The 22,949-nt window shown below is 34.5% G+C and overlaps 2 protein-coding genes across 3 annotated transcripts; both read left to right on the top strand.

Annotated features, from left to right (window-relative positions):
- Positions 1-2,709: 2,709 nt before the first annotated feature.
- Positions 2,710-6,270, top strand: LOC140983988 (uncharacterized). The gene is made up of 2 exons (XM_073451133.1): positions 2,710-5,498; positions 5,784-6,270. The coding sequence occupies exons 1-2, from the start codon at positions 2,909-2,911 to the stop codon at positions 6,122-6,124; spliced, it is 2,931 nt and encodes a 976-aa protein (XP_073307234.1). The 5' UTR covers positions 2,710-2,908; the 3' UTR covers positions 6,125-6,270.
- A 10,084-nt stretch (positions 6,271-16,354) lies between these two features.
- Positions 16,355-19,760, top strand: LOC140959940 (methyl-CpG-binding domain-containing protein 2-like). Of its 2 annotated transcripts, XR_012172081.1 has the most exons (5): positions 16,355-16,491; positions 18,664-19,054; positions 19,160-19,302; positions 19,386-19,444; positions 19,542-19,760. XR_012172081.1 is itself a non-coding variant. In XM_073418081.1 (4 exons), the coding sequence occupies exons 2-3, from the start codon at positions 18,672-18,674 to the stop codon at positions 19,299-19,301; spliced, it is 525 nt and encodes a 174-aa protein (XP_073274182.1). In that variant the 5' UTR covers positions 16,355-16,491; positions 18,664-18,671; the 3' UTR covers position 19,302; positions 19,386-19,760. The 2 variants fall into 2 exon arrangements, 1 of the variants encoding a protein (XP_073274182.1); XM_073418081.1 differs by having other exon boundaries at positions 19,386-19,760.
- The last annotated feature ends 3,189 nt before the right edge of the window (positions 19,761-22,949 follow it).

Genomic DNA, 22,949 nt, shown 5'->3' with positions numbered 1-22,949 from the left:
AAAAATATAGAGAAAAATATTATGAACTCAAAGGTTTGTTCATAGAATGAGGGATATCTCAATACATTACAATGCACCCCTATTTATAGCCAAATTTGGGGAGAGAACTACAAATAAAATATTATTTTTTTACACATAAGTCTTCATTAGTGTTCCAAGATATTATATTATATTACACATCACTTTTGAAAATCTTCTTCTCCGAATTCGCTTCTTCACATAAAAAGAAACATGTGGATAATTGAGTTGTCTAGTTGTGGTATTTTTTTCAAACCGTTTGACCAAGTAATTGAGAGATATGGTCAAAATACTAGAGTATGGTAAAACTGCCACTCCTTTGGTAACTTTATTTGTTGCTTAATTTGATCCCAATTGTGAGAGGATTTTTATCTCATGCTTGTCAACAATATTGTAGATATTATAATCAACTTTCTACAGGTCCAAGAATCATCTTAATCCCATTTGCAACGCCAAGTTTATTATTGTTTTATCGAACCTGTAAAAAATAGTAAAAATTGTAATTACACAACAACTTATATTTTATACAATTTATTGTAAAACATATAATATTTAAACATTTAATAAAACAAAAACTATATATTTATATTATAAAACATTTAATTAATGTACAATTTTTATGTTTATCAGATGACGTAGCATGTTCGAATAATTATTATGAATTGTTGATTTATACATGCGGATTTCTTCTTGTTTTATTTATATTTCCGGATCTTATTGCTTTCAATTACTTGCACTAATTTGGATTGTCTTATTTATTTGAGATCTATCACTCGGGAGATGAAATTTTGAATATGATCGTAAGAAAATATATCGTTGGTATTTATAGAGTTCAGAAGGCCTGTAACTCCAACGAATCCGTTAAAAGAATTATTGTGCTATGGAAATTATTTATTGTTTGATTTTCAATATGGGTATTGAAATCGACTTTAAATAATTGATTCATACGTACCACTTAGGAAAGAGAGTATGAATAGTTGAGAATTCTTGAGTAGTAAACGAGTTGAAATTATAAATATAGACGTTAATGATAATTTAATATAATGAAGACCAAGTAAAATCGAAGCTCTACATTTTTATTCTCACCGATTTTGAATCGTTTGCACGCTGTCATTAATTTTAGTTTTTTTCATTTATTTTAGTTCATAATCATTGAAGGGAAATATAATTTCCGTAATAAATTTATTTATCAAGATTAATTTTTTCTTGTTGATATGATTTTGAATATTTAAATATGGTTTTGCCTTTTGTGATAATTATGCTAATATTTTTATGATATGATATCTTTGTTCAAAAAGAGTTTGTTTATAATAAAACTCTTACTTTAAATATTGTGCAAGTTTCCTTGTTGATAAAACCTAGGACTATAAATAAGAGGATTTATCTCATGCAAAAAAAAAGGTGATTTACGCAGAAGCACATACATACTATTGCACCTTTACATGCCGTAAACTTTAGAGAAAATAATCTACAAGGTTGATGCTGATCGAAGAAGTGCTGAATTCACATGTTGCCGTGATTGTTAGAGACATCTGCAAACAACAAATGTGAATGAGTTGACTGAAGATTTGTTTTTGTTGCTCTAGTTTTAGCATCGTGTTTTGCTTCCTTATATACAGTTTTCATTTGGTTCTTTGTTTTAGGAAACATTTGATTTCCAACGTGTTGAGAAAATTGGTTTTTGATTAAAATAAATAGTGTTAGTTTTTGTGTAAAATCGTTGGTTTTCTAGTGATTATTGTTTCCCTGAGACAACGTGCAAATATTTATACTTGTGCAAAATTTATTCCGTTCCATGGCATTTACTTAAAGTTAATATGTGTTACAAACTTATATATTCCGTTACATGTTGTCTGACATGTTGTAACATTTCACATAACATTTAATTCTGATAAACACAAATTTACGATCATATACGATCTTACTCGTGTTACTATCAAACACTCTATGTAGAATTGATAAGTGTGCTCGACCGAATAGTAAAATTTGACATAGTACATTCGTGAATAGCAAATATTACAACAATCTTAATCTTAATCATTCGTCCTCGGCCTCGGGATGCCTTATTTATTATAATGTTATTTTCATGCTTTTAGTTGTACGCCTTTACGTTTCTCGTTCCTTGTTGCTTATAAAAAGGACACTGTAGTTTCATTTTGAATTGAATAATACAGAAAATGAGTTCTTTAACTTAATATACTTCAAACCCCGCGGTCATTTATTATTGGTCAAATACAAATATACATACTTACCCATAAAAAAAAACAAGTAAATGAAAAGAAATTAAAAGACTGGCCAACATAAATGTGTGTGAATACTAGCTATTATGGTCGAATTGAACTTTTGTACAGTTCAAGGCGTTACGGGCCGGGTGTAATATTTTTAATTAATTATATTACATTAATAATAATATTTTTTTATTTTTCAAAAACATACTGTGAAGAGTTAAAATTTGATTTTCCAGGACTGATTTTACCTCTGTTTTTTTTATATAATTATGTATGGATAAAGGCACGAGTTGATCCGAAAATGAGAAAAGATTGCTTAAATAGTTAAATTCCACTTTGAATTCTTCCTTGTTTAAAGCAAGAAAAAGGGAGATGCTCGGGCCTTGTATTTAATAAAATAATGAGATGACCCCATGTTGCTCCCTAAAGCAAATTCAATCATATTCTCAATTCAACTAAATCACTAAATTTCACTCTCTTTTTTTCTTCGAGGCTTTCTCTATTCCCTATGCATCATTTTCCACACCATGAACATATAAATAATTAACAGATGAAAATGTATGTCAATAAAAGTTTAAATTTTTACATATATTAACGTTATACTATAGCTTTCTTTCTCAGTATCTGGGGTCTTTTGGAGTGAGCCACCATATCTTTCTTCTATGCAAGTTCCGATGGAGATTCTTCATCCCATGAACTTCATTCTGGTAGTGGTTTCTTTGCTGTTTATGGTGCCGATACTACTAGCTTTTGATCCTCTCACGGATGCTCTCTTGAGCTTCAAATCCGAGCTTTTGGATGGCTCCGACAGTTTGAACGATTGGTTTTTGCCTGATGGGATTCAGCCCTCGACTCAAATTTATGCATGTTCTTGGACTGGAGTGAAATGCGGTGAGAATTCTTCGACAATCATCGGTTTAGACCTGTCGATGAAGAATCTTGGAGGTTCCTTGTCGGGGAAACAGTTCGCTCTTTTTCTTGATCTTGTCGAGCTCAACCTCAGCCACAATTCCTTCTCGCATCAACTTCCAACTGGGATTTTCAATCTCACAAGCCTCAGGTTGTTAGACATCAGCAGGAACAATTTTTCTGGTCGGTTTCCGAATGGGATTTCGGGCCTGGGAAATCTTGTTGTTCTTGATGCCTTCAGCAACAGCTTCTCTGGTCCGTTGCCTGCGGAAGTTTCTCAGCTGGAGTTTCTCAAAGTGGTGAATTTTGCAGGGAGTTACTTCAGTGGGAAAATCCCATCTGAATATGGCTCGTTTGGGAGTCTCGAATTCATTCATTTAGCAGGGAATTTTCTAAGTGGCGGTGTGCCACCTGAGTTGGGGAAACTGCAAAGATTGTCGCATATGGAGATTGGGTACAACTCATATGAAGGTGGGATTCCCTGGCAATTTGGTAACATGAGTGAACTTCGGTATCTTGATATCGCAGATGCCAATCTTTCAGGCATTTTACCAAACCAACTCAGCAATCTCACTAATCTTGAATCACTCTTTCTGTTCAAGAATCAGCTTACTGGGAAAATCCCACAAGAATTCAGCAAACTCTTGACACTCAAAAGCTTGGATCTATCTGACAACTTGCTTTTCGGTCCAATTCCAGACAGTTTCTCAGAGCTGAAGAATCTTAGGTTGTTGAGCTTGATGTACAACGACTTAAGTGGCAGTGTTCCCGAAGGGATTGCTCAGCTTCCAAATTTGGATACATTGCTTATATGGAACAATTACTTTACAGGGTCACTCCCGTTTGACTTAGGAAGATACTCAAAGCTTAAACATGTGGATGCTTCAACAAATTATTTTGTTGGTAGCATACCACCTGATATATGTTATGGAGGAGAGTTGCTCAAGTTAATCCTGTTTTCGAACAATTTTACTGGTGGGCTGTCTCCATCGCTCTCCAATTGTTCTTCTCTGGTTCGCCTTAGGCTCGAAGACAATTTTTTCTCAGGTAAGATATCACTAGAATTCGGCAAATTTCAAAATATGTCATATGTGGATTTGTCTAGGAACAGGTTCGCAGGAGGGATTCCAACTGATATTGATCAAGCTTTAAAGCTTGAGTATCTCAATTTATCTGATAATCCATTTCTTGGAGGCATTATACCGGTTGAAGCATGGTCTTTGCCACTTCTTCAAAACTTCTCTGCGAGTTCTTGCGGGATATCAGGCAATCTTCCTTCATTTGAGGATTGCAAATCGTTATCTGTTCTTGAGTTTAGAATGAACAATTTATCAGGAAAAATCCCTGGAAGTGTATCCTTTTGTAAGGAACTTTTGATGATAGATTTGGCAGATAATAACTTGACCGGCTCAATACCTGTGGAGTTCGCTAGTCTTCCCCTTATCAGTGTATTAGACCTATCACATAACAGTTTCACCGGTCCAATACCGGTCGAGTTTGGATCCTTTCAAAGCTTGGAGCTGCTGAATGTATCATATAATGATATTTCGGGCTCGATCCCTAGACAATCGAAGTTCAAGTCCATGGATATTAGTGCGTTTCTTGGTAATCCGAAGCTCTGTGGGGAACCTCTGAGACGTTGCAATCGTGAAAATGAGATCTCAAATGGACTGCAAGTAGGAAGCAGAAGAGCACAAAAAGTATCCTGGATTCTCATCATTTGTGCAGTCACGGTTTTGTTCATCATGGCTGCAGTGTTCGGGATACTATATTTCAAGAAAAGAAGTAAAGGTCCGTGGAAAATGGTTGCTTTTGATGGGCTTCCTCTGTTTACGGCAAAAGATGTTTTGAAAAGCTTTAGTGGAAATGAAGCTGGGGAGGCAGTGCACACATTGCCTGATTCAATAAGAAAAGTCGTTTTACCCACAGGAATCACGGTTTCAGTAAAGAAGATAGTATGGGAGCCAAAGGAAAAGAAAAATGCTTTAGAACACCTGATTCGGATCGGTAATTTAAGGCACAAGAACTTGACAAGATTGCTTGGGATTTGCTACAATAATAACTTGGCTTATCTTTTGTATGATTACCTGCCTAATAATGATTTAGCTGAAAAGATTCGGGTGGGTAGAGATTGGGAAACTAAGTGTAAGATAATAGATGAAGTTGCAAGGGCACTATATTTCCTTCATCATGAGTGTTATCCAGCAATTTCTCATGGTGATTTGAAGGCGAGTAACGTGCTTTTCGATGAAAATATGGAACCCCATTTGGCTGAATATGGACTCACTTCATTCATTCAATCAGGTAGTAGTCTTCTTCCGGAAAAAACTAGAAAACAAACAGGTACATACAATGTCATTCATCCACTTTCGATATTTATAACGGCAAACATACATTGGATATGCCTCTCTTCTGCTAAAAAGTCCTGCTATCTATGTGTAAATTTAGCAGGAGTTGAAATATTGTGACATAATATGATCATTTTAACTAGCTTATATAATTTTCTTGAAATGTAAAAACTTCGGTTTTTCAACAACAAATGAATAGATGTTTCCGTTTTGATCTGATATATTCTACAGAACGTGGAAACAATCCGTGTCGATTATATAAAAAACATTGATTGTGCAGGTGTTGGTGAATTCAACACGTCCATGACAGATGAGCTACAAAAAGACATAATCAACTTCGGGGAGCTCGTTCTTCATGTGCTGACCGATGGTCGATTGGCAAATACTGCCAGTTTAAGTATGCAGAACACTCCTAGAGAGGTTCTCATAAGGGAAATGACTAAAAATAACGGAATCGCCCCTTCCAGCTCGTCCCAAGAACAGATGGTGTCGGTTCTTGAAGTTGCTTTACTATGCACAAGAAGCAGATCATCAATGCAAGAAATAGTAAAGATGTTGTCTGTGTTGAACGTGCAAACAAATGGCAGATCTTTAGGAAGAGAAGGCCATGGAGCATTGTAAATGAATGTGCCTATTCATATTGCCATTTGTGTGAGTGGTGATTTTGATGTTTGATTTGTAGGTAGTTTTGATGCTTGTGTGAAAATCAACTTAATTGCTGTATAATAGAGGAATTGTATAATTTTTATTTTATACTTTTCATTTTTTTTAACTCTCATCAAACTTTTTTTCCATTGTTCTCTTCTCTCTTATCTACATGTACTATAAACCACCTTATTATTATTTTTCTTTTATCAACATCACCAGTTTCTTGAAATTTCAAATATTTTATTTTGATACAAATTGTGGTATTTATCGCATTCGTTTCTTGAATTATAGATTCAATTATTTAATTATCACACCAGATAAAATATAATACACATTATATAATTTTTTTTAGCTAAACCCAAATTTTATAAATAAAAATTAATTACACTTATAATATGATGGTAGGCTTGTTATTATACCGTGTTTAAGTTTCTTAAACAATAGTTTTATTAAGTAAAACATATACTCTCTAGATCACTTAGGCCGCGTTTGGTAGCCTTGATTAGGTGGGTTTAAAAAATTAAACCCACCTAATCCCATGTTTGGCAAGATATTTATTTAACCAAGTCAATCCCTCCTATAAATGATTAGGTTATATTAACTGGGATAAAATAATCACTCCTCACCCCCTAGGATTATTTATCCAACTCCTAATCCATTTTATTTTTCCAATTTTACCCTTATTTTATATCCAAACTCATCACCACTTCTCGCCACCGACCACCGCCGCCGGCCGACCACCCCCACGGCCGATCGTCGACGCCGCCGCTGGCCGACCATCACTATCGTCGTCGACCGCCGTCGCCTCCGACCGGCCACCACACCGCTGGCCGACCGCCGTCGCAATAGTGGAAGGGTAATTTAGTCAATTCATCAAAAAATTCTAAATTATCTCATTCTTAACAATCATACCAAATATAATATTATTTTATCATTATATATTATATTTCTACTTCAATCATTTTCTTTATCATTTATCTTTTAATCATTTCATAATTTTATCCTCCAACCAAACGCAGCCTTAGAATACAAGGTGCAGTTTTTGCTATTTTATTAATTTTGTTAATTTCCCTTTAATTCAATCAATCTATAAAATCATGATTTGTAAAATCAAAGGAATCAAGAATTAATATTGCATCATATAGAATACTTTCGATTAACATAATTGCTTGTGTCATAAAAATGCAGAATTCTCACAATTTAATTTACGTTTTAAACTATAAGTACCAACATACAAGGTTCACTAAATGAGGTAACTATATCAAGCGTACAGAGATTATCAAGAGATGATAAATAATATGTACCAACAATATTTCAATAAAGAAAGACTAAACTTGCACTTTCCAAATAAACATAGCGGAAGAAGACAAGTCTTCATCAAATGGATCAGACAACAATGTTTAACACACCAAAATAGATCTTTCTTAATTTACTCTCCAACGTAGATCAGATTTCATTTATTCTTTCTTTCACTCTATAGAAGCACGAATGGATTCTTTCTTCGAGTTAGGATTTTGTTATTATGCAGGGTGAAGAGGTTTCTAGATAGAAAGCCCCATCGATAAAGCGTTGTATTATCTTAAGAAATAATAAGACGACCAATATACGTCCCATATAGAGAAACAAAAGAAAATGTTGGTCCCACGTGCGGAATTTGAGTTAATAAAACCCGAAAATAAAGAATAAACTGGATACCGAGATTTACGTGGAAAACTCCTAAAAATTATTAGGGTAAAAACCACGGGCAAGATGAAAAGAATTTCAACTATAATATTTTGTGGTGTACAACTCTCTCACTGTGTTTCCAAAGAGAACACACTCTCTTAATACAGGAGAACAAGCACCTCACAAATATTATAGAATATTATAAGATGAGAGAAAACTCGAAAAAGGGATAATTTCAGAATGAAGGGGGGAGCTCTATTTATAGAGCCCCTTGTCCGTGTGAAGACGCGTTTTATACGCGTCTTCCGTCTTTAAACAATCAAACAACCCACATTTTTTTTTCTTTTGTCTAATCAGCTGCCTTTTCTGACTTTTCAACCGACATTTCTCCCACTTGGAGATTTGATTGAGAATCAAACACATCTCCACACATCCTTTCAATCTTGCCATTCCCTGCTGCTTACGTTTCCGCTAGACCACTTGAGAATCTACACCACTCAAACTTTTCAATGTTCACTAGCTTGGTCAGAAAATCGGCTATGTTATCCTTTGTATGGATCTTCTGCATATCCACGCTTCCTTTCTCTACTACTTCCCGCACAAAATGAAATTGTACTCCAATGTGTTTAGTCCTGGAATGAAAGGCTGGATTTCTTGCGATGTGCAAGGCACTCTGACTGTCACAAAACAAAGAAACATTTTCTTGTTTGTGCCCGATCTTCTCCAATAACCTTTTAATCCATATTGCCTCCTTGCAACCTTGAGTAGCTGCCATATATTCTGCCTCTGTTGTAGATAACGCTACAACTTTCTGCACTTTTGAAACCCAGCTTACTGCTCCCCCTGCAAGTGTAAGCACATAACCAGTAGTAGATTTCCTCTTATCAGGATCACCAGCATAATCTGAATCGACATAGCCCCTGAGTGTAAAATCCGATCCTCCATAACATAATGCAGCATTTGAGGTACCCTTAATATATCTAAGGATCCTCTTAACAGTGCTCCAATGCTCTCGTCCAGGATTCGCCATATACCGACTAATTGCTCCCACTGCTTGAGCAATGTCTGGTCTTGTACAGATCATAGCGAACATCAAACTTCCCACTGCTGATGCATATGGTACTCGAGACATCTCCATCCTCTCTGCTTCACTGCTAGGACACATCTCGGAGGATAACTTGAAGTTAACAGGAAGAGGGGTTGATATTGGCTTACTATCTTGCATGTTGAAGCGTTGCAAGACTTTCTTCAAATAATTTTTCTGGGAAAGCCAAATCTTTCTGTTACTTCTATCTCGGTGAACTTGCATCCCTAGAATCTTGTTTGCTGGTCCCAAGTCCTTCATATCAAATTCCCTAGCCAACCGTGCCTTCAATCCTTAGACATGATCTTTGTTGGGGCCTGCTACCAACATGTCGTCCACATACAACAGCAAAATAATATAATCATCACCAGACATCTTGAAATACGTACAAGGGTCTGCACTCAGTCTGTTGTATCCAAGGCTCATGATATAGGAATCAAATCTCTTGTACCAACACCTCGGCGCCTGTTTGAGACCGTACAGAGATTTGTTCAACCTGCAAACCAAGTTCTCTTTGCTTTTTTCCTCAAAACCTTCTGGCTGTAGTATATAGATTTCTTTTTCAAGATCTCCATGAAGAAACGCCGTTTTCACATCTAGCTGTTCTAGATGTAGGTCAAACACCGCACACAATGCCAACACCACTCTGACTGTTGTAAGCCGAACCACAGGAGAAAATATCTCATTAAAGTCAATGCCTTCTTTCTGAGCATACCTTTTTACCACCAATCTAGCACGATACCGCTCCACTTGGTTATTTCCATCACGCTTGATCTTATAGACCCATCTATTTCCAATGGCTTTCCTTCCGCGTGGTAGTGTAACAAGATCCCAAGTTTTATTCTTGTCTAATGCCTCCGACTCTTCTTGCATTGCTATCATCCACAAAGATACATCCGAGCTTTGAGTAGCCTCGTGGAAACTCGATGGCTCATCATCCTCTGATAATAGACAATATGCAATATTGCTTTCAGTGACATAATCTGAAAGCCAACCTGGTGGTCTTCTGTCTCGAGTTGACTGTCTCACATTGGAAACTTCAGACTCAATTTGTTCTTGTTCTTCGTGCTCTGGTATTGTTTCACAAGAAACTTGACCTTCGTCCGTCTTATTTTCCACCTGAAATATAGTAGTTTCTGAATTCTGTGTGCCTTTGTCTCCCTTTACTTTATCTTACTCGAAGATAACATCCCTGCTGTTGACAAGCTTGTGGACAGTAGGATCCCACAAGCGAAACCCCTTTATTCCGTCAGCATAACCCAAGAAGATACATTTTCTGGATTTCGAATCCAACTTCGATCTTTCTTGCGCATTGTACAGAACGTACACCGGACTTCCAAATGTATGCAAATGAGAATAATCTGTCGCCTTCCCTGTCCACATCTCCATCGGAGTCTTCAGATCAATCGCCACTGAAGGAGAACGATTGATAATATAACAAGCGGTTTTGACTGCTTCCGCCCAAAATGACTTGTCTAGACCCGCAATCCTCAACATAGCTCTTGTTCTGTCCAACAAGGTTCTGTTCATCCGCTGCGCCACTCCATTTTGTTGAGGTGTGTAAGCCGTTGTGAATTGTCTTTTGATGCCCTCATGTTGACAAAATACATCAAATTCGTCACTGGTATATTTTCCTCCATTGTCAGTCCTCAGACACTTGATTTTCTTCTCAGAATCAAGTTCAACCCGCGCTTTGAAATCTTTGAAGATCTGGAAAACATCTGATTTCTTCTTGATTTGATACACCCAACATCTCCTAGAGAAATCATCAATGAACGAGACAAAGTATCTCGCTCCTCCTAGGGATACAACCGGTGCTTGCCAAACATCCGAATGAATCAGTTCCAACATGCTTTTGCTCCTAGCAGTAGAAGTGCCAAACTTTAATCTGTGTTGTTTACTGGTAACACAATGCTCACAAAAGGGTAGTGACACTTTTGTAAGTCCCGACAACAGCTTCCGTTCTGAGAGAATTTTTAACCCCCGATCTGACATATGCCCGAGCTTTCTATGTCATAACACTGTTAATTCTTCCCCTGAACCAATTGATGCAACAGCTAGCTCTGCATCTTTGTGCATTTCTCCCAAAAGTACATACAGATTTGCAGCAACCTTTTCCGCCTTCATAACCACAAGCGCGCCTTTCGCAATTTTCATGATCCCATTCTCGATACGAGTTTTGCACCCGATGTCATCCAATTGCCCCAAGGACAAAAGATTTTTCGTCAGTCCTTTCACATGTCGTACCTCCTGTATGGTGCGAATGGTGCCATCAAACATTTTAATTTTGATAGTACCGACCCCAGTGATTTCCAAGGCATGATCATTTCCCATGAATACCGATCCTTCTTAGACTGGTTCATAATGATCAAACCATTCTCTCCGAAACGTCATGTGCCACGTCGCTCCTGAATCCATAATCCATGTGTCACCAAATTTGTGTCTGCCTTCTGCAACTNTCTGCCTGCTTCGAGGTTACCAACCTATCTTCCTTATTCTTGCGCCGACTTTCTTCTCCGAGAACCGCAGTTAAGACATCGTCGAATTTTAGAAAGCCCATAAGAATATTGTTGGTAATGTTGATGATAAGTTGATCATATGAATCTGGTAGACTTTGAAGTAGAAGCTCCGCACGTTCATTTTCCCCTATTTTATGCCCCATGGAAGTGAGTTGGGCAAATAGAGTATTTAGTGTGTTGATATGGTCGGTCATCGATGAGGATTCCGCCATCCGAAGAGTATAAAGCCTTCTTTTTAGGAAAATCATGTTGTGTAGCGACTTGACCTCGTACATCTTTGTCAGAGTATCCCAGATAACTTTTGCTGTTTTTATCTCAGAGATACTTGACAATACTTCGTCTGCTATAGCCAAGTGTAAATTGGCAACAACGTTGTCTTCATCTCATTCCACTTTCCATCATCCGTAATCTCCATCGGTCTATCTCCAATAGCTGCCAGGCAATTCTCCTTTCTTAAAACTGCTTTTATCTTTATTTTCCACAGCATAAAATTGCTTCCGTTGAACTTTGCTATCTGGTACCTGCCCGCTATTATGTCTACAACAATTTTAGTAGACTGGAGAAAATTATCATGCCTTAAATAAAAAATCTCAAAAAATCTTTTTTGATGTGGAAGATCAGTCTAGGCTGCAACCACAGAGCATACTCAGAATTTTAAAAAATTTTAAACCAAGTCTCTGATACCACTTGTTGGTCCCACGTGCAGAATTTGAGATAATAAAACACAAAAATAAAGAATAAACTGGACACCGAGATTTACGTGAAAAACCCCTAAAAATTATTAAGGTAAAAACCACGGGCAGACAAATTAGCACTTCATGTCTTTTCTTGCTTCAACTTTTTTCTTCTTACACACGTTAATAAATTAGTTCATTTAGAGTCAATTTCTTCTTTTGACAGTTATAACTGACCTTAAACTAATTGAATTGTGCAGGAAGAGAAATCAAAACCAAATACACAAGCAAATCCTCTCATAGATCTAACTTTAGTGTCTTAAATTTTGAAGCAAGATGAAATATCTCTAGATGTACTCCTTTATGTGTCTTTGCCTTGTACCTCATTGAAATTAAGCTTGTTAAAAGCTTGCTAGTTTCAACCTTATCATTCTTGGCAAATCGTTTCTCAATTTCCTAGAGAAACTCCTTAGGAGGTGTAACCTTATTGGACATAGTGCCCCTAAAATTTTCCAGAATTGCGAGTTTCATTATCACTAGACTCATGCGATTTGAACGATTTCACTTATCAAAATCTCATTTTTTTCAATAGAACTTTTATCTGTAAGAACACCATGTTGTTCAATCTTTTGTTCAAGTTCTAAATCTATACCCTGAGGATAATCATAACATTTTCCTTCCAATCCTTGAAGTTATTCCCATTCAACATAGGAATTTAATTGACATTAGCAGATATAATATAAGGACAAGCGATAGCTAAAAAAAAAAAAAAGGACAAAATATATCATATAAAAATCCGTTATAATAATTGATAAATTCAACCCATCACGATATACATAGAACAACATTAATATTTTGTCTTTAGATAAAATAAAAAAAAATTTAACTTGAAAGTGTTACTCTCGGTGTGTTGATCGAATATGGACAATTAGTCATGTTAAACAATTGGTCTACAGTTGGACCAATCAATTGCCACATGGAAAATTTAATCGTCACACATTCATTATCATTGGTGTTTATATAATCCGACCAAATATTAAATTTCATCTATGTCGATTAATACTACGATCATCTTAATATTTTAACTAAATTATTCTACAGAAAAGATGTCGCTTTGGTGACATGTTGCTTCAATCAATCCATTTAAAATTTCAGACATCCGACCCAATAATAAATTTATCGTTGTGACGTCTCCAAAAAAACCCCAAAAATAAATTGACCAAATATCGTTTGGTTTTTTTGGTTTCGATTTTCGGTTTTATCCGAAATTTGAACAACNAAAAAAAAAAAAAAAAAAAAAAAAAAAAAAAAAAAAAAGACATCTCAAAAAACTTCGCCAGAAATCAGCTGTGGCTTGGCCCATTATGCATTAATTCTGGCAGCCTAAGCCCTAAATTCGAATTTCCCTTTTTTTAAATAAAAATAAAATATGGAAATTCGAAAATATGCTATTCAAAATCAGAAAATCTCTTCCTTCTATGAAACCGGAGATCGAAGAAACCAAGTTAAAATTTCTCAATTTGTTTAGATCTAATAATTCAACAAACCCAAAACCAGATATTAAAATATAGTAATCAAAATGTTCAAGGTTTTATTAAACTCAAATATAAATTCATAAACATAACCAAAGATCTGAATAGATAGCTAGATAGACATGGAGATCGCACTGATAGATTTGAACACAAATCTAAAGCGATGATCTAATAACAATATATATAACTTAAGCATACCTCAATCCATAACGATATATGTTTGACGAAGATACGAACGTTGAAATCTTCCAGATCAATATGCACTCTTCTAGAATTTATGATTATGAGAAGACAAGTCTCTAAATAAATAATATCCATATTTAAATTTTATGCTCGAAACCCGAAAAATATAACTCAAGTAGATCACTCGATTGGGTTTCAACTTTTAAGATAACAATCAATAAACACATTTAATTAAATATACAAGCCCCACTCGATTATGTTCCAACACAATCGAGTTAGGTTTTCGTTATCCAGGTCTATTTCTCTTATTATTTATAGTTAGTAACTTGATCACTGATATCCAATATAAATGTGGAACAATTACACTGACATTTAGAATAATATTGTTCCATTTTTATTGGCAGTTCTCGAAATGGAAAGAAATCCAAGCAGCTTGGCAGATAAGGTTTGGTTTGAGAATCTGTCACTGCATATGCATGCAGTCCAGTGCACCTCATGTTCGAAGTGGAGGCTCGTCCCGTCGGAGGAGAAACATGAGGAAATAAGAGAAACGATCAATGAACAGACTTTCACGTGTGATATATATAGCTAGTCAGGCAGTACGATCATGGTGGGGTTTAACTTCTTCAATTATTATGTCAGTCGAGAATATATATTTGTAAAATCGTCTTGTATTAAATCGGGCTTATATCCAAAACATATCAACTTGTATATATTATCAGTAATTGTGAGTTTAAATAATATATTTCAACATATATTCTGGAGTTTATTTGCAATGACTGTGCAAATTGTTCAATTACCGTGCACATTTTGTGTATGATAGTGCAAGATATGTGCATGGGTAATTTTGATTGATTTTCTCTTGCGCGAAATCATCTTTACTTGTTTGGAAATAAAAATGAATAATGCTAAAGGTACAACCAAAATATCGTACGACGATATTTACAACAATTAAATCGTGAGATTTTGTTATTATATCGTGAGATTTTGCATGAATTTATCATGAGATAATGATAAATAGAATTTTTGTATTAAATTTTTTGTGTTGTAAGAATTGTTGTACAAATTTGGTTGTACATGTGGCATTACTCAATAAAAATAGTCGCAGTGACTTATTTATTCTTTGAAACATGTAAATTTAGTATTAATTCCATGGTTTGACTAAGAGTTTGTTTGGTTGGAGAAGCCAACGGACTAAATTTTTTTATTTTTTTTAAAAAGAGATTGTGATTTTGCTTAAGTGAATTTTTAATACGTGCAATTCAAAATAAAACTTTACTGTATAATCCATACAGTACTCATGCATAGAAGTTTCAAGTACATTGTGTACGCGTAATATAATATATGAATAATATAAATTTGCCTATGTCCAATATATTTTACTTTTTAAAATATTTAATTAATTTATTTATGTAAATTATTTTTGTGTTATCACTGTTTTTTTTTGCGATGATGTGAGGGGCCTTTTCAAAAACGGATTTTTTTTAATGAAATGTCATAATTGATTCGTGGATCTGACGTTTAATTTGAGTTCTAGAGCGGAATAAATAAACATATTCTTGTTTTAAAAAATACTAAAATGATATTTGAAGGAGGTACGATGAAATATGAGGAAAACAAAATGTTAACTATTCACTTTAGATAAATATAACCTTTTAGGAAACGCTTGGTTTGGATTGGTTTGGAACATGAGATTATTGAATGATTACTAAATCAATGATTAAAAAAATTATCGATAGAGAAATGTAATATATGTCGATAAAATAATATTATGTTTGATATGATTTTTGTGGACGTGATAAATTATTCATTTCGTTCATTAGAGTGTTGACATTTATACTTCTCACTTTATCATACAAAGAATTCTAAGATCCCGAATGCTTCATTCTAAATAATTTCCCAGTTTATGGTCGTTTGAAGGAAAAATAACTTTTTTTGTCAATTAACTTGTCCAAATTTAGGTTTTGCACACTAAATATTTAAAATTTGGTTTTTGTTCAACTCATTATTTTTTTGGGCTTTCACTACTATTTTACCGGAATGTTGATATGATACCAATAAATATTAATGCACATGATACCTGAAAATGCTGATAAAACATTAGAAAATTTTGATGTGACACCAAAAATTATTCTTGTTCAACGCCAATACAATATTTAGAATAAAATAGTCGAAAATTATAAATTAATACACAAAGACCAAAGTTTGAAGAGTTAGTAGTGGACTAACACTCAAAATAGAGCAAGCTGTTAATAGATCAAAAATTTATTTTATTATTGTTCCAAATAACCATACAAGTACTAAATTTATATTATATTAGTTCAACAATTCTTTTATATTTTTATTTCATTAAAAAATTCTTTTATCTTAATAATAATAACATAATATTAATATATATCATAAATGAAATTTTTAATAATTAAAATAGCATTCCTCTACAAATAAAATATTTTTAGCCCACTCAAAAGCACAAATGTGGTGTTAGTCAAATTACACAGTACCTTTTCGCTTCTCCTTGCTTTCCTCGCCTACACTAACCCTAATAGCAAACCCTAGCCAGAACTCCCACTTTAGCTTTCTGAGTTCTGTCCCTCAATCATTCGAAGACCCAGCACACACGTTCCTCTTGGGAGACGAGTTTCGGAGAAACCACGCCATTTCTCATCTGATCTAATTAGTGGTGGTATCTTTCCAGCTCCTTGATCTAATTAGTGGTGGTATCTTTCCAGCTCCTTTTACGTACGTGTTCCATCATTTATCACTGTTGGGCTTTTTCTTGATTAACTCGTTGTTTTGTGTGGATGTTCTTTCTTTCTTTTTCTTGGCGGATGAATTCACTCATCATTTTATTGATCGCCTAGGCACGCATTCTAGTGTGTGATTTTATGTCTGGTAAAATCATCGGCACACGGATTTGTTGAATAGTGCTTTTTATTCTTTCTTTTATCTTTTGTTTGTCTTTGTTTGAAGGATGTGTTCTTTTGAATAATTACTAAAATACAATATTTGACACTAATAAAATTACTGTGTACGAATCAAATTTTCTATTGCCTAGATTATTATAACCATAGGTTTGATTTTTCTTTATTTTCCTTGTTGATTTGTGTCTTCAGATTGCTCGTTTTTGCATGAACGTGTGCGCTTCGAGTTTCGATCCTGCATTTTATATTTGTCAATTTGCATGTACGCTTTTCGTGGTAAATGAAAATTTGATGATAGTTTTATCATATGCAATAGGATATGATTGTAAGATTCATGGCAGACCTAGTCATTTGGATTGAATATAAATGGAGTTGTCTAGTTTCATGGGAAAAGTTTGCACCTTTGGCATGAAAATTATGGGGAATTTAATGTTACAGATTTCTCGTCAGTTTAATTGTCAGCAAAGATCAAGGTTAAATGAAGAGCAATGTATTGAGCAGGCACATGCATCCGCGTGCGGCTGTATGTATCATTACATATATACTAACTTAAAGCTTTCGTACCCGGTCCATATGGTTTAAACCGCTCCCATTACTTGAGTTTTTGTACTGGTTGAAAACCACTTCGGTTGATGAACACATAAGAACGGTTTAAAAGCGTTTCCTATAATTTTATCCGAAGCGATTTTAGCAAAACCATAGATTACGCAAAACACTCCTATTGAATTTATGCGATCACTATCTACCATCGATTTTTGTTCTATTTTAAACGTTAGCTAGCCTTTTGTCTTCAGTGCTCAGCAATCAGTTTTGCTCTTTCTTAAGTTATTCAGTGGGGTATTCGAACTAACGAGTGACAATTTAGTGTGTTCCAGTTTTTTATGTGAGTACTTCTTCTGAAGTTTCATGATCTAATTTGCCTTTATGTTTGTTCAAACTGTTCTTTGTTTTACCATACACTGCTGTAGCAAACTTGTCATTCTTAAGCATCAACAATATACAGTGAAAAGGCCTTGAAATTTTTAAAAATTATACAGAAATCATTAGCCTGAAAGTCTTATCTTTTTTATTTGGTCATAAAGTTTTCAAGAACTTGTTGGCATTGATATTCTCATGCTGCATTTCGATTCAACAAATCTTTTGCGTGGTTTAGTTCTTGCAAAACATGCCCAAATATTCCACTTAAGAAGGGGAACAGGCAGCACATTTGTTTGACATGTCGAAGATCATGTAAAGCTTGCATTGATGTTGTCAGATAATATTTTCCAGCTGATTATTTGTTTTTTGGTTTCTTGATAGTCAAGGCTTATTTATTTTCTCGTGTTTTCTGTTGCTTTCCTAGAAACTTAATTTCATTGGTAATTATATGATGAAACAAAGTTTTGGTTAATTTAAACAATGTTAATGATTGTCCATATGGACCTTGTTATTTTTCTTCATCCAAGATTTATTACCATCTTACGCATATATGCCACTAACGCAAAAAGCTATACCTTATTTTTGTCCATTTTCTATGTATTGAGCAAGATCTTAATGAACTCTAATAAGTGAAAGAGTTTGTAACTTGTTACAACAAATGACATTTATTCAGGAAAAAGTAGGAAAATGCTATATTTGAAGATTTCCCACGGGAGAAATATTTGCATTGATCATGCTTCGGGAACACCCTTTTGACAGCATACACTCCAAAGGAAATGCTTATTTCAATCTTCGTTATTTTTCGATTAACTTGTTCTGCGGTTTTCCAGAAATATTTGTACGTTTATTCACTCTATATTCAAACTAGGTTTTCGCTTGTGTGAAATTTAGTTAGGTTTTTTTGTATCCAGGTCTAATTCTATTTTTTTAAGGTTCGTAACTTGTTCACTGATTTTCAATAAAATGCACAATCATCACACTGACACTTTAGAATATTGTTCCCTTTTTATTGGCAGTTCTCAAAATGGAACAAAGTTCAAGCAGCTCGGCAAATAAGGTTTGGGAATCTGTCACGACATATACAGTCCAGTGTGCCTCATGTTCAAAGTGGAGGCTCGTCCCGTCGAAGGAGAAATACGAGGAAATAAGAGAGACAATCAATGAACAGCCTTTCATGTGTGATATAGCCAGGCAGTGGAGACCTGATATATCATGCGTGAAGGAATCTGATGTCAAACGGGAGGATCAAAACTGGGTATGGGCAATGGACAAGCCCAACATTCCTCGGACTCCTAAGGGATGGCAACGAATTATAAGAGCTCGAGCGGAAGGAGGCACGAAATTCGCTGACGTGTATTATGTGACACCGTCCAACAAGAGATTACGTTCAATGGTGGAACTTAGTCGGTATGCTCTGATCTTAAAACGCTAACTAAATAACTTATTCACTATATATATATGTCATTAAGTTGGGAATATCTATTTTGATGATTAATTTCAGCATTTGTACAGGTACCTTGGTGAGCATCCGCAGCTTGCACAAGACGGTGTCACCACATCTCAGTTTTCGTTTCAACCCCCGGTACGATTTGTTGATTATCATGTTGCGAAAAGGCGAGCTGGCTCTTCATCACGTGACAAACAAGAGACATAAGGTTTTGTGGTGTTATCTTGCTTGGTTTAGTACTATGGAAGTCTTGATTCAATGTTAGAAATTGAAACTCTTATGTCATTGCAGCATTGTCCCACATGGAGATCCTTTTTCGGAACATGGTGCGCCGGAAGCAGAAAGTTCGAGTAATTCTACAGTCTAAATTTCAGCCATCATTATATTTGCACAAGAAATTCTTTGAATTACGTTGTTCTTATTGACTGATCTTCTCTGTCTTTGCAGCCAACCCCATGTAGCAATGGACGTTCCATATGTGAATAAAGACTAGGAAACCTGCTTGAGGAGGCGTTGGAGTTAATTGACTTATTTAATTATTTTGTTAATCGAGAACTGTTCTTTGTAGAAGCCTACGGCTACATGAACTAATTATTTCTTAAATTGAGCAAAGTCGTGTGTTGTATGAAGTTGTCTGTATACAATTGTAATTAAGTTTACATTGGTAAATTTGGACAAGATTTTCTGGAACTTGTGTGCAATAATCGTGCAACTAATGTGCAAGAATAGTGCACGATATGTGCACATAAAATATTTACTGACACTCTTGTTTGGAAATAAAATAATCCTAATGACGCACAGTTGGTACATAATAATGTAAGAAATTAAGGTCTAGGGGTGGGTATCGTATCAAAGCATAACGTGTCTAAAATATGTCTCAACATATCAGCATGTATGTATTCATTTTCTTTAATTTATTTGAATTAATTTGGTTAATTAGTTGTGATTTTCGTATCATCGTATTAGTCGATGGATCCATCTACGTATAACCACGATACCCAGTGACGGGGACATCAGCGACAGTATTACCCATCTACTGAGTCTTGGCCTTACATATCATCGTATTATCGTATCGTCATATCAGTCACAACCAACTCCCTTCTTCCAAAAACATGTTATCGTATTCATCAATTATAAAAATCATGTGCATACGTAAATTTCCTTAAAATCAAGCATCCAGTATATTTTTCATATTTCAATAAAAAGTCATGTTCGTGGTAACATAAATATTTAAAACATGTCAAATTGTGATCAGGGCGCTACCAGGACTGCTAACTCGACCTAGGTGCAAAATGATCATTTTGTCCCTAGAAACCTTAATTGGCCATTTTACCCCTAGAACTCAAAATTTCGACCCGAAGCCAACCAAACTCCTTAAAAAACCTCAACACATATATACAATCGATTCCTAGACATAACCCCGAGCCCGTTTCATAACTTATATGATTTGTTTTAAAACTTGGACCGGGGTCCCGGTTTTAACCCGAATAATATCGAAACTTAACCAAACTTTCCCAAATTTTAACCACCTCTTATACACACCCTACCAACCCCTTAACAACCTAAATCAGACCACCTAAGGCCCTCGAAAACGATCGAACAGCTGCTGGAAAATTTCTGCACAAGAAGAGTTGACCCCTAAAACATGACCAGCCATGCTTGAGCCCTCTTAGACCACGTCTCAACCCCTTTAGGGACTGCACCATAGCTCGGTTCGACTCCCCAACAACCCCTTTAGGAAAAATATTCTCGGTCTCCGTTTCTCGTTTGAGTGCGAAATACAACTTAAAGTCCTAATGCATGAAACTTTAAATAAACTATGAACTAAACCTCATATCCATGCAATAATCATGCAATAAAATAATTAAACACATATTTTAGTAAAACTCACATTTAAATATATTTATTTGACCCTTTTGTTACTTACTATTATGATATTTTATTACTCATATTTGAATATAAATTGAATTAATTATAAGAAAAAGATTATATAAGCACACAATGCATGCGCTAGTGCACTAGTTATTAATTAAAATTAACATGCATATAAGGAATGATTTGGGAATTAGGGGTGAGAAAAATACCAAATTTTTGATATACCGAGATTATCGTACAGAAAAATACCAAATTTATCGAATTTTCGGTATATCGAAGATTTCGCTACGAGACGGTAACAATATCGAATTTTTCGGTATGATAACAATATGAAATTTGAAAATTTTGGTTTATACCGGAATTCCGAAATACCGAAACAATATATAGAAATTTAAAAAATATATAATATTTTTAAACAATAAATTTTAAAAAATTTTAAAATATAAGATTTCTTCAGTATAAAACGGTATATAATGATATCGTACTGAAATCTTGGTATATCATACAATTTCAGTATAATTCATATGATAGTCATATAAAAATTTTGTATATACCGTAATTTTGTGTATCGGTATAAAAATTTTCTTCTACCGTAATTTTATGTACGATATATGATATATAATTTTTGATACGGTACGATATAACACAATGTTGAGAATATCCATGGGATGAAAGAATTACATAGTAACTCTAAAAAAAAGAGAATATAGGGTCATTTAAGTCGAAGTCACGTTGTAAAAATTAATAATAATTAAATGCAACTTAATTATAAAGATTTTGAAAGCTCCTCCTTGTATAAACAGATGTATCATATATAAAATGAGGCGNATATTCATTTCATTCGTGAAAAGACCTCTTGGATCTCGCAAATCTCAACTTCTCTTGGAATAAATTTTTTGCCTACATCTTTCAACTTTCAAGAGATAATAAGCTCAAGCTAATCAAGAAATAAAGTTGGCCGGATCATCGCGGAGAAAGCTCACCTTATTCACAAGACTCGAAGCCGATATCGCATTGGATCGAAATCGATGTCCTTATCAATCATACCATCAAATTCAAAGATTATGGATGTAAAGTTTTGGATTGACTATTATATAAAGATACAAAGAATATATATCTTTAATATATTTTATATTATTTAGCACGGTGATGCATGGTATATGCATCATATAATTAAATAGGTATATATAATCACAATTTTCTTTATGATTTGATTCGAAGAATTTGTACAATAAAAAAATGTTTAGTGCGTGACAGTCAAAGATTTGTGAACCACTAGCGAACGTGACTTATCATGGAATATGACATAAAGATTTTTTTTAAAAATTAATTAGTAGGTTAAATTAAGTGTCACAATACTTATGCTGCGGTTAATTATGTGTAATCTACTTTTTTTAGAACTCATCATTTACAGACGAACACATTGTAGTTGATTCAAATAAAACTAAAACACATTAAAAAAGTAACCTTATCCAAAATGATCTATTTATGATTAGGCAAAAACTTGTGTGAGATGGTTTCACGGGTCGTATTTTGTGAGACAGATCTCTTATTTGGGTCAACCATAAAAAAATATTACTTTTTATACTAATAATATTAATTTTTATTATGAATATCGGTAGGTTGACCCGTCTCACAAGAGACATGCTCTTAAATCGTTTATATTTTTTTGTCGTCAAGGGTGGGGATTTATATAGCCTCGAACTCGAGACCTTCTCATTTTTTTTAATAATCTACTCCATATTTTATTAAACTTTATCTTATTCCGTAGAAAATGTTTATTTCAATATATGTTGATGCGCACATTTCTCTTGAAAATTGTCCTTTATAATTAGATCCAATGCATAAATCGTAGTCCAAAAATTAACAGATTCTCAAAATCTCAATAAATGGCAGCATTAAATGCCTTTAGACAAGGTAGTGCTTAAATGTGAGTCAAAGTATTATTTCTTGAAAATAAAACACATTGTAAGGGTATAT

This window comes from Primulina huaijiensis, chromosome 1 (genome assembly GCF_012295235.1).
Source record: "Primulina huaijiensis isolate GDHJ02 chromosome 1, ASM1229523v2, whole genome shotgun sequence".
NCBI classification, from domain to species: domain Eukaryota; kingdom Viridiplantae; phylum Streptophyta; class Magnoliopsida; order Lamiales; family Gesneriaceae; genus Primulina; species Primulina huaijiensis.
Note: the sequence above shows the minus strand (reverse complement) of the source record. Positions and strands in the feature narration are given on the sequence as shown.

What these genes read in the sequence shown, in the direction of transcription:
- LOC140959940 (XM_073418081.1), top strand. Translation starts at nt 18,672, where the DNA reads ATGGAACAAAGTTCAAGCAGCTCGGCAAATAAGGTTTGGGAATCTGTC. An exon ending in TCAATGGTGGAACTTAGTCG is followed by an intron (nt 19,055 to 19,159) that starts GTATGCTCTGAT and finishes GCATTTGTACAG; the next exon opens with GTACCTTGGTGAGCATCCGC.
- LOC140983988 (XM_073451133.1), top strand. Translation starts at nt 2,909, where the DNA reads ATGCAAGTTCCGATGGAGATTCTTCATCCCATGAACTTCATTCTGGTA. An exon ending in AAAAACTAGAAAACAAACAG is followed by an intron (nt 5,499 to 5,783) that starts GTACATACAATG and finishes TTGATTGTGCAG; the next exon opens with GTGTTGGTGAATTCAACACG.